Genomic DNA, 11,368 nt, shown 5'->3' with positions numbered 1-11,368 from the left:
CACTGCAAGTTGAGCACCCGGTTTCTGAACCCAGCAGAGGGGGTGCCCATCGAGGACCCACTCTAGAAAGGGACAGAAACACACAGGTCCCGGGAAACACTGCAAAGAAAACTAGCAGAAGGGTTATTTTTACACACAATCACCAGTCTCGTTAGATACACATATATATTCATATATACATGTATTAGACATGGATCATACTCACCCACCATGGTTCCCGTGTCGGAGCTCTGTCCGAAGAAGCCTCTAGACCGGACCATCAGTAAGATGGTTACTATGAAGCCATAGAACCAACCAAACTTAATAGGTCCAGTATAGGAGACTATAATGCAGGAAATTTCCCACCTAACCTCGGTCAGGTGGAGAGATGGTGGTTACAGGGGAATTAGGAAGGTGAAGATAAGGGCAGATGTAAGACCCCCGAAGGAAATGAGTAGATACTGAGGTATCACTCTGATCCGGACAAAAGCGCTGACACCCTGTCTGGATCACATCCCTTAGGTCTTTTACTTACTTTCCTTTGACTCGCGATTCTTCCTACCCCTACCCGCGGGCGGGGGAGGAGCGCAAGCTGTGACACTAGCCTTCTGAGCCAGTATCTGATCCTCAAAACTGAGACGGGCTAGGACCCCTGGGTTGTTCGGGCTCAGACCTGGACTTCTATCCCGGTCTTTCAGCCGATCAGCCTGATATGCTTGGAGCATCACCATCGTGTACAATGAAGCGACAGCCCGACCAGCTGCTGCTGTGTATGCCCTGGCATCCGAGCGAGATGTCAAGGAGGGGAGTCTTAGAGGACGTCTTACCCATAGAGAGATAGCTGGCCAGCGTCTCTCTATAGGGGCATCTTCTCATAACCACTTTTGCGCATCGCCTCGATGTTGGCATAACTTGTATGCTGGAATCGATGGATGCGTGAGGATTAAAAGGCCTCTTCCATTCCTTCTTATTCTTTATATGAAAAACAGGAAGAAAGGAAGGCTGGAGGGTTATTCGTATGTGTCATCAGATGTTAAACAACGTCAACACGAATGCACACATCCTTAAATGCTTTGCTAGTGCTCGCCATAATGAGATAAATAGAGATCGCTCTTACCACAGAAATGCACGCTTCAAACAAAACAGTCAATGAAGACGAAGAAGAGAATGATGTGTAGCTCCCGGCGCCTATTTATACTATAGTTGCACCGGTAGTGACGTCATGGCTGTCGCCGGCCAAGGAGTTGGTGTTTTTTCAATGTATGCTTCAGACACGGGTCAAGACGAGGCGTTCCCCATAGCGACCCCTAGAGGACGCAGTTCGAAGTTCTCATGAAAGGGAACAGGTACTGCACATGTACTATACTGCTATATAACTGTCGCCTTACATTTTATTGCTACTTTCAAATAGTTTTTTTCTATATTAACATATCCTAGATGTAATTGTGCCGCATATCACTGCTGTTTTGCACATGAGTGCAGTGTTTTTAAAATGGCGTGCTGAGTTGTTCAGTATTTAAAAATGCATCTTGAGCATTTTTCAAAAATAATTAATGGCATTCACATGATTATTGACATAATTCATTTAGCAATTACTTTTCAAAATATATATTTAAATGCTAAGCAAGTTTAAAGAATGGGGCAGTGCTGTCCACAAAACATGTATAGGATCTCCAGTGCATCAGGTTCTGCAGAGTGTCTTGTGACTCCTACACTTTGTCCTTTGGTTGGCTGAGTAATTACAGGAGGTGTAGTTTCTATCATTGGATGCACCTTGTTAGCTGCTTTTTTTATGTCCATTTGTGTGAAGACAGTTACAATGCTGTGCTTCTCAGCCCAACATTTTGGAGGCTCTGTTAAATGAGTCACTTTGTTTTCTGTTTTCCTTTTTGGACTGTCAGTTTTTTGCTCATCTGGCTGTACATCAGAATCATTGGCATTTGGAAGGTGAAAGTAGGTGATTGTCCTCCCTGGGCACTCTTCCTCTTGTTCTGTGAAAGAAGGATCCTTGTCAGGCATCATAGGAGAATGGCCAAATAAGGAATATGGGATATCCTCTTTTACAGAATTCCACTCTGACTCAGCCAACACATCCATGTCTTTTATATGCTTGGATGTGTCTTCATTCTCCGAAATAAATTTCAGACTCATTTGGTTTTCCCTAAGTAACCAGCGATTAAGACCCTACACCCTTATCAATTAAGACTGCATCCTTGGGTCCCACCCTGGCATTCAGAGTGACACAGTTCATTGGCTCATTGAAGCTATCTACTGAGCTTGTGGCATTAAAGTATGACAAATCTGGAATGGATTTTGTGTGAACCTGGTGGAGGGAGGGCAGAGTTGAGGCATTTGTGCCTCTAAGACCTTCTCTCTTCTCGACTTTGCAAGTTGAAGGAGTTCTCTTCTCATCAGAACTACATCCTTTAGAGCCTTTTCCATAAAGCTGCTCAATAGTTCTTTTTACATAACCCTTGGCAATGGACATCCTGCATGTGTTTTTCTCTTCCCTCAATACCTCTGAGGATGTTAATAATTGGTATTCTTTTCTGTAGGAAGATTCAAGTTGGTAATCTGACAATTTAGAACTTGGGCTGCTCATCTGTGTCTGTCCATGTTGCATGTCTGTATTGCTCTTAGCAAGAAACATGTCTCTGATAGATTTCACTCTGTTGGTCTGAATGTGTACCTCTTTATCTTTTGCCAAATCACTGTTTTTGGAATCATAACTGAATGCTAATGATGATGAGAGAGAATCCATTGATCCACTTTCTGTGGTTCTGATAGTCTTTGATGCCTCTTGATTAGTTACACTTATGTGATTCAAGACCCTTTTGCCAGTAGTCTGTTCTGTATTATAAGTTCTCTTAGCCACTGATTTTTCCTGGTGTTGTAAACTACCAATAGGCTTTGCAACAGTACTTTCCTCCTTAACATTTTTCTCAATTTCTTCATACTCAATGGTTTCTTCAGGAATCTCCACAAAGTTCTCCTGATAGATGGTGTAGCGTTCTGGTGCTTCTAGGATTACATGTTCCTCCTCAGAATAAGTCATACTTTCCATACAGAAGTCTTGGTATGTTTTTGAATGTTGTATTTCATCCACTTCTATATTTGATTCATTATGAGTTTGAGGAATACCTTGCACCTCAGGTAATACAATATCCCTATCTGTTCTTTTTGTTTTATTGTGTAACTGATCTTGAGTTTGAATGGACTGAATCTCATTTTGGCAATGTCCTGATATTGTCTCTTTTGAGCATATTTGTTCTACTCTATCATTTGGTCCAGGACTTTTCACAGTAAGATTTTTTTCTTTACTGAAAAACCTCTCATTAGGAAAGATCTCATCATTATTGCTTCCATTCTCCTCCTGGAAGTTGACCTTTTCTTTTGCAGAGAAATTTAGTTTTCCTATACAGGTAACAAGTGATTCTGATAATTTAGACCCCTCCTCTTCAACTGTGTCTCTGTCTTTTTCTATTTCGTTTACTTTTCTTATCAACTCTTCTTTTTTTAATACTGTCTTCAGAGATTTAGAATTCTTCTCCCATTTAGAACTATTTTCTTTGCATGTACCACTTCCCACAGTAATTTCCCTTTGTCTCTCTACTCTCATCTCTTCTACCTTTTCCTGATGTTTCTTAAAAGTTTCTTCTTCTTGTCTTTTGTGTCCTACTTTCTCTAACTCACTGTACATTTCAGCCCCAAAGCTAAATTCACCAGATGGCATATCCTTGCAGATATAAGAAACATTTATTGCATCCCCTTGTATTTTTTTATTTGTATCGTAAAAGTTGTCATTTCTCACATCTTGTTGGTATCTATCACCAATCACAAGATCATTTTCATGTAGTTTCAGTGAGCCTACCATGAAAACCTGTGAATCGTTTAAATATCTTTAAGGTGTGCAGTTATAGCTCTATCAATAACTGAATTAACATAGATGTTCACATAATCTTCCAGCAAAAAATCTGAGAAACAAGCCATTTTCTCTTTAGAGTGGAGCTCTGAAAATCCATTAATTTTCATTGCTGGGATTGAATCACTAACATTGTCAGTGTCTTCTGTCTGATTGCATATCATGTTTTCATCTAAATGGTTGAGGGCTGCCAACTCCTCTCTGACTCGCTCAGGAACACCTAAATGTTCCATCAGCACTTGGATAGCATGGTCTTCCTCCTCTGAACTTGGACTTTGATGGGACTCACTCACAGTGGTCTCTGGTGTGGCACTGCTACACCTTGCTTTATTGATCAGTACTTGGAAGCTCTTCCAGCTCTGTAAGAGCTGAACAGATGCTGAGTTGTGAAGGTCGGATAGACTTTTCCTTAGATGCTCTGCGTCTTCTATTTCTGCCAATTCTTTTAGAGACTGCAGCATGAGCATAGCCTCAGAACAGCTTAGGTTGGCATCAGCCTGACCACATGCATTTAAATGGCATAAGCCATTCATTAAAGTCATAACAGAAAGAAAGGCAAGGAGTACCCGAGAGGAAGAGCTAAATGTTGATTTCACATGTGTAGAAAAATCTGGCACACATTTAGACGTTTTCAAACGCAATGTCTGTTTGTGTTGTGTGATCTCATGTAGTGACTGAATGTAATAACAAAGCTGATCAAGTACTGGCTTCATATCTGGCCTTACAGACATTTTTACTGTGTAGAATTGTTGTGCTTGCAAATCTATCAGTTCTATTGGAGGCTTTGTTTGGATATCAAGTGGTCTCTGCAAAGTATTTTCTGTGTCGTATGAGTCGGACTTACATATTAGCTCATATGTCTGCTGATTTTCCCTTGTTTTTGTTAAATGATCACTGTTTAGTTTTTCTGGCTTTTTTGTCTTTGGTGAATATCCACAAATCTCTTTCTCTTCAAAAGCTTCCTTTGTTGATGGTTGTATTGTATTAACAGATTTATATTTGAAGAGAGATGCTTTTACCATTGTGTTATTTTTGGGTATAGTTTCTAAAGAGTACTGGTTAAGCAGTGGAGGTTTTACTTTTTTACTTCTCTGTAGCCAGAGTTCAACATATTCTGATGTTTGCTGTCTCAATGTGCAATCTGTTTGAGGTTTTAGGGGTACATTTCCATTTCCATTTCCATTTCCATTATTATTTCTCCTTTTTGTAGTTTTTGAGCAGCTCTGAAATGCTCTTTTAGTTTCATAGCTCCTTTCTGGCTTAATATATCAAGTCTTTTTTTCTTTATTTCTTTCAGAATGTCAGCTTTATTAGCCATTTGTTTTCTTTTTGGAATAGCAGACTTAAACATTACTCTAACTGGCTTTCTCTTTGTTGTTGTACCAAGAGTAAGAACTCCTTTAGATACTGAGGCTTTTGAGGATGCGGTAATTGGTGTCACTGCCACCTTGGACCTCTTTGTTGAGGTGGTGTTTGTTTTGTCAGTGGAAGTATAAGGTTTAGAAATTGGGAAGTGTGTACCTGACTGACATTTGATGGTTGCCAATTTCTCAGATTGTATATCTTCATTAAAGAAATGGGAGATTTTATCTGATGATGCTGGAAAAGTGGTGTCAGGAGATTCTATATAGTCATTGGGTGAACCATAAGGTGAACTGCCAAAGCCTTGCAAATTAAGTTGTGTATTGCCTGAGAAGTTCTCTTGACAAGTCTGCTTTTCATAAATATGTAATGGTGTCTCGCACATCTTATTCTGATTGTCCTGAAACTGGAGATTCTTTGAACATCTGTAGTTGCTCAGTTGTAGCCGTGTTGTGGTGTGAATTTCAGAGGCCAGGGTACATTGAGGCTTCGGTACAGGGTGGTTACACTGCTGTACCATATAGTATTCCTGCTTCACTTCTCCACTGTCCAGCTCTTTCATGTAAGAGCATGAATGGTTCTTATGAATTTCTGTATTACTAACAGTGTTGATGCTCTCAATGGATCCTTGTTTGTGTTGTACCTTGTGCATCCCTGGAAAGTGGGAAAGTGTTGAGAGTAGCTGCTCTAACTCCATGCTGGCAGCACCTCCACTGATCCCAGTCTCTTCATTTACCTTACAGCCATCCTCAGGGCAGAAATTGTTGCTGTCATTAGGGTCACTGTCGCTGACCTCTATATTAAGAGTATCACTTTGTGGGGGTAAGTTGTCACGTAAAATAGCATCCAGGTCAGGACAGGAAATGGTGGCTCCTTTAAATTGATTGTACACTCTGGAACGACTGACAGTGGTTGTCCAATGAATTGTTTCCTCCTCTTTAATAGTGAGTCGTACCTTCATTTCTACTGTCATACTTCCATCTTGATTGACTCGGAAAGATTTCTCAATGTCATCATCAGAAGGCATCTGTTTGTTATCCTCTTTTTCACCATCATCCCGACTGGTGATTTCTGTTTCAGCAACTGACTCAAGATGCTGTCCAGGATCTACTTCCACAGAGCCATTTGGGTTGCTTGGAAAATCACACATACTTCCTGACATGCTGTTTTGTATTTGATTCAGAAAGTAGTGTTCAGAGGATGGGGAGAAAGGACGAGATTTGGTGCTGCTGGACATCTTTTTTCCTTTACAATGTTGGTGATATGTAGAAAAAAAAAGGATTTCACAGTGTGATGATCGATGTAGATGTTCATTAAGACCAGAAGTTGTTAGGTCAAGTCAGGACAGCAGAAAAGCATTGCAATTGAGAAAAATAAAGAGCAGACAGAAACAGATTAGAGAGAGCATGTATGCTATAATCCATATTGAAGGATGTACAGGTGCATCTCAATAAATTAGAATGTCGTGGAAACGTTCATTTATTTCAGTAATTCAACTCAAATTGTGAAACTCGTGTATTAAATAAATTCAATGCACACAGACTGAAGTAGTTTAAATCTTTGGTTCTTTTAATTGTGATGATTTTGGCTCACATTTAACAAAAACCCACCAATTCACTATCTCAACAAATTAGAATATGGTGACATGCCAATCAGCTAATCAGCTCAAAACACCTGCAAAGGTTTCCTGAGCCTTCAAAATGGTCTCTCAGTTTGGTTCACTAGGCTACACAATCATGGGGAAGACTGATGATCTGACAGTTGTCCAGAAGACAATCATTGACACCCTTCACAAGGAGCCACAAACATTCATTGCCAAAGAAACTGGCTGTTCACAGAGTGCTGTATCCAAGCATGTTAACAAAGTTGAGTGGAAGGAAAAAGTGTGAAAGAAAAAGATGCACAACCAACCGAGAGAACCACAGCCTTATGAGGATTGTCAAGCAAAATCGATGCAAGAATTTGAGTGAACTTCACAAGGAATGGACTGAGGCTGGGGTCAAGGCATCAAGAGCCACCACACACAGACGTGTCAAGGAATTTGGCTACAGTTGTCGTATTCCTCTTGTTAAGCCACTCCTGAACCACAGACAACGTCAGAGGCGTCTTACCTGGGCTAAGGAGAAGAAGAACTGGACTGTTGCCCAGTGGTCCAAAGTCCTCTTTTCAGATGAGAGCAAGTTTTGTATTTCATTTGGAAACCAAGGTCCTAGAGTCTGGAGGAAGGGTGGAGAAGCTCATAGCCCAAGTTGCTTGAAGTCCAGTGTTAAGTTTCCACAGTCTGTGATGATTTGGGGTGCAATGTCATCTGCTGGTGTTGGTCCATTGTGTTTTTTTGAAAACCAACGTCACTGCACCCGTTTACCAAGGCATTTTGGAGCACTTCATGCCTCCTTCTGCTGACCAGCTTTTTGAAGATGCTGATTTAATTTTACACAAGGATTTGGCACCTGCCTACACTGCCAAAAGCACCAAAAGTTGGTTAAATGACCATGGTGTTGGTGTGCTTGACTGGCCAGCAAACTCACCAGACCTGAACCCCATAGAGAATCTATGGGGTATTGTCAAGAGGAAAATGAGAAACAAGAGACCAAAAAAATGCAGATGAGCTGAAGGCCACTGTCAAAGCGACCTGGGTTTCCATACCACCTCAGCAGTGCCACAAACTGATCACCTCCATGCCACGCCGAATTGAGGCAGTAATTAAAGCAAAAGGAGCCCCTATCAAGTATTGAGTACATGTACAGTAAATTAACATACTTTCCAGAAGGCCAACAATTAACTAAAAATGTTTTTTTTATTGGTCTTATGAAGTATTCTAATTTGTTGAGATAGTGAATTGGTGGGTTTTTGTTAAATGTGAGCCAAAATCATCACAATTAAAGAACCAAAGACTTAAACTACTTCAGTCGTTGTGCACTGAATTTATTTAATACATGAGTTTCACAATTTGAGTTGAATTACTGAAATAATTTATTGAGATGCACCTGTAGGTCACTGTGGGTATTACAGTAGATATGAATGGTATTACTGTAGATATGTCTCAGCTCTTGCTTAATGCTAGCATAAGTAATAGGTTGTCTTGACATGTAGTGTAGTGTAGTGTATAAAAAATTATTTTAATAGGAATCTATCAAGAATTTTTAACTGATGTCTTACATTTGCAAAGTATTGAATTTATGTACGGTTACCTTCTCTTCATTATTATAGTAGCTGAGCTCAGTACTAGAATAAAAGTAAAATTAATCAACTTACTGGCAAATGGATGTCGCTGTCCCAGTCTTTTAACTGGCAGCCACACTGATGTAGATGACTTTTGAACATCATAGTTCCTTTTTTTGAAGGGTTCCCGGCCAGCAGCCACCAATACCTCAGAGCATAATATCAATGCAGGAAGCCCTTTCACCTACAATAATGTGAAAACATCTTTATTGTGTATCAATGAGCTATCTACTCAACAAAGCAGGGATAAAAATATTAGTATAGTTAATAGTCATCCTAGAATACACTGCAATACATAATTGTCAGATTGTCATTTATTAACAGCTAACAGTTATTAACAAAGATAGGCTATATGATCAAAACACATCAAATTGTAACAGATAAGTCTATTAAGTAAATATTGTCAGTTTAAACTTTCCCCATAAATACAGTACTTAAGGGCCATCTACCCTGCTGAAAAACACCTGCATGTGTAATGGCCATAGGCCTGTCCTGTATGAGTTGCATTTTCTGTCAATGCTATGTCTAAAATGTCTGTTAACCCTCTATGGTACCATGTTGTACTAATCAATGAAAATGCTAAAAAATTGGGGTCCATTTTGTTTCTACTTTCAGGACATGTGCACGTCACATGACTCTATATTTTCTCCAATGAAAAGTGCATTTATCATCCATTTTCATCCATATAATTGCCTACAAAAATCGGAGTCACCTTCACTGGTAAGTAAAGAAGTATTTTCAAAAACTTTACATAATATATGATGAAATGTATCATAAGAAAATTACAAAAAACCTTGAGGCAACATTGTACTGTAATGGAATCACATAAGGCCATGCAGGCATACTAGGTTAGAATACAAGTATATTATATGATGTTAGGAAAAAAAGAGCTAGAAAAGAGCTATTATCTAAATGTAGTTGCATTTTTGCTTGATTTTGTAATGAATTTATAAGAATAGTAATTTACATACTATATCTGCACATATTATGATTTTCTTTTGAGAGGAATTGCTTCCTCAACTTTCACAAGCAGTGAGGTGACGTGCTTGTGCACATGCAGATCCTTGTGTGTGTGTGCATGCTTGCAAGGATAAGTTGCATTTTAGGATAAGGTTATCGTGATTTTCAATGTTTTACCTTGAAATAACACTCATTGTAATGTTTTGATATCATAGCTAGATATAATGGTTTGGTTATATTTGTGATCCATGATGGTACAATGTTGCCTTAAAGCAGGGTTCCTCAATAGGCAGCCCGTGAGAGAAAAAAGTTTGTCCCGCGCTAATTTCAAATAATGTGGCATGAAAATTCAAACGCAGCATCAGAAAGCTACATTAACTTACATCGTGTCTACACCGGACACGAGCGGTGTGGCGTGATGCAATAAAATACAATTGAACTCGTTATAATCAGTGATGCTGTCAACACTGGATGCGGCGCGACACGACAAATCCCCAACAGTATTTACATACTATATCTGCACATATTATGATTTTCTTTTGAGAGGAATTGCTTCCTCAACTTTCACAAGCAGTGAGGTGACGTGCTTGTGCACATGCAGATCCTTGTGTGTGTGTGCATGCTTGCAAGGATAAGTTGCATTTTAGGATAAGGTTATCGTGATTTTCAATGTTTTACCTTGAAATAACACTCATTGTAATGTTTTGATATCATAACTAGATATAATGGTTTGGTTATATTTGTGATCCATGATGGTACAATGTTGCCTTAAAGCAGGGTTCCTCAATAGGCAGCCCGTGAGAGAAAAAAGTTTGGCCCGCGCTAATTTCAAATAATGTGGCATGAAAATTCAAACGCAGCATCAGAAAGCTACATTAACTTACATCGTGTCTACACCGGACACGAGCGGTGTGGCGTGATGCAATAAAATACAATTGAACTCGTTATAATCAGTGATGCTGTCAACACTGGATGCGGCGCGACACGACAAATCCCCAACAGTAAACTGCTGACTCGTTCTATTTATATCGTATTGACACAACGTTCAAATGATTTGCAATGCTTTGTTGCGGTCAAGTGTAGATACGATGTTACAGCAAAAACATGGCGAGTGTGTAGAAAAGAAAAGTGGACACGGAAAATAGATGATTCAAATGTGAATGGACTGAACAGTTTTGAGTGAGTGAGTGACTGACTGATATCTTTGTTATGGAATACACGTGTTGGTTCGCAGTGAGTTCACAGTTTTAACTTACAAGTTTGCTTTAATTTATTTTCAAGATCTGAGGTAAAATATCTATTGTTGCTTTCACTATGGCTATAAAGATAATAATAATATTCAAACTCACATTAGACACTTTTAACATTGAATAAAGCACATAATCACTACCTGAGATTATCACTGTCATATTTTGTATGTTGATCCTGCCGCGACGTCGCAGAAAAAACAAAAAAGTTTCTAAAATAGAATCCCGTGTCGCTGTCACGGGTGGTTAGGACAAAAACTACAAGAAAAATATGCTTTTTATCGCATCGTGTCTGGTTGGGACACCCGGTGTTACAATTTGATCCCCCCCAAAAAATCTAAGCATAAAAATATTAATACTGACAAATCTAATAATTGAATCTGCAATTAGGGAAAGTGGAGAGAAGAGATCCAGTCTGGTAATGAGCAGATTTTTTGTTTGTTCATTTGTTTTTAATATTCAACAGGCAAAGTTCTTCTGTATCTAAATGCAAAATGTTCATAATTTTTTGAATAAAACAGTTCAAACTGGGGGAAAAATCTGAATATTCATCTTGTGACCATCTTGTGATTATTTTAACAAAAGCAACAATAATATAATAATAACAATTATATATATGAAAAAATAATTTTGTTTCTAGCCCCTATTGGGTTCCAAAGTTATGATCCTAAACACA

General features: G+C 39.1%; 2 protein-coding genes across 2 annotated transcripts in view; both read right to left on the bottom strand.

Moving 5' to 3' along the window:
- Positions 1 to 3,870: 3,870 nt before the first annotated feature.
- Positions 3,871 to 4,941, bottom strand: LOC107570427 (uncharacterized). Its single transcript, XM_016256655.1, has one exon. It carries the CDS (start codon positions 4,921 to 4,923, stop codon positions 3,871 to 3,873), a length of 1,053 nt encoding a protein of 350 aa, XP_016112141.1. The 5' UTR covers positions 4,924 to 4,941.
- Positions 4,942 to 5,027: 86 nt separating this feature from the next.
- LOC107570426 (oxygen-regulated protein 1-like) overlaps positions 5,028 to 11,368 on the bottom strand; it is a 33,602-nt gene continuing 27,261 nt past the window's right edge. Inside the window, exons 3-4 of the mRNA XM_016256654.1 lie at positions 8,519 to 8,669; positions 5,028 to 6,508 (exon numbers count right to left, since the gene is read on the bottom strand). Coding sequence (XP_016112140.1) covers positions 5,055 to 6,508; positions 8,519 to 8,669 — 1,605 coding nt within the window. The 3' untranslated portion in view covers positions 5,028 to 5,054. The remainder of the gene's footprint in view (positions 6,509 to 8,518; positions 8,670 to 11,368) is intronic.

The sequence above is a fragment of the Sinocyclocheilus grahami genome, unplaced genomic scaffold (assembly GCF_001515645.1).
Source record: "Sinocyclocheilus grahami isolate Dianchi unplaced genomic scaffold, SAMN03320097.WGS_v1.1 scaffold1456.1, whole genome shotgun sequence".
Lineage (NCBI taxonomy): Eukaryota > Metazoa > Chordata > Actinopteri > Cypriniformes > Cyprinidae > Sinocyclocheilus > Sinocyclocheilus grahami.
The sequence above is the reverse complement of the archived record's forward strand: the minus strand, read 5'-3'. Positions and strand labels throughout refer to the sequence as shown.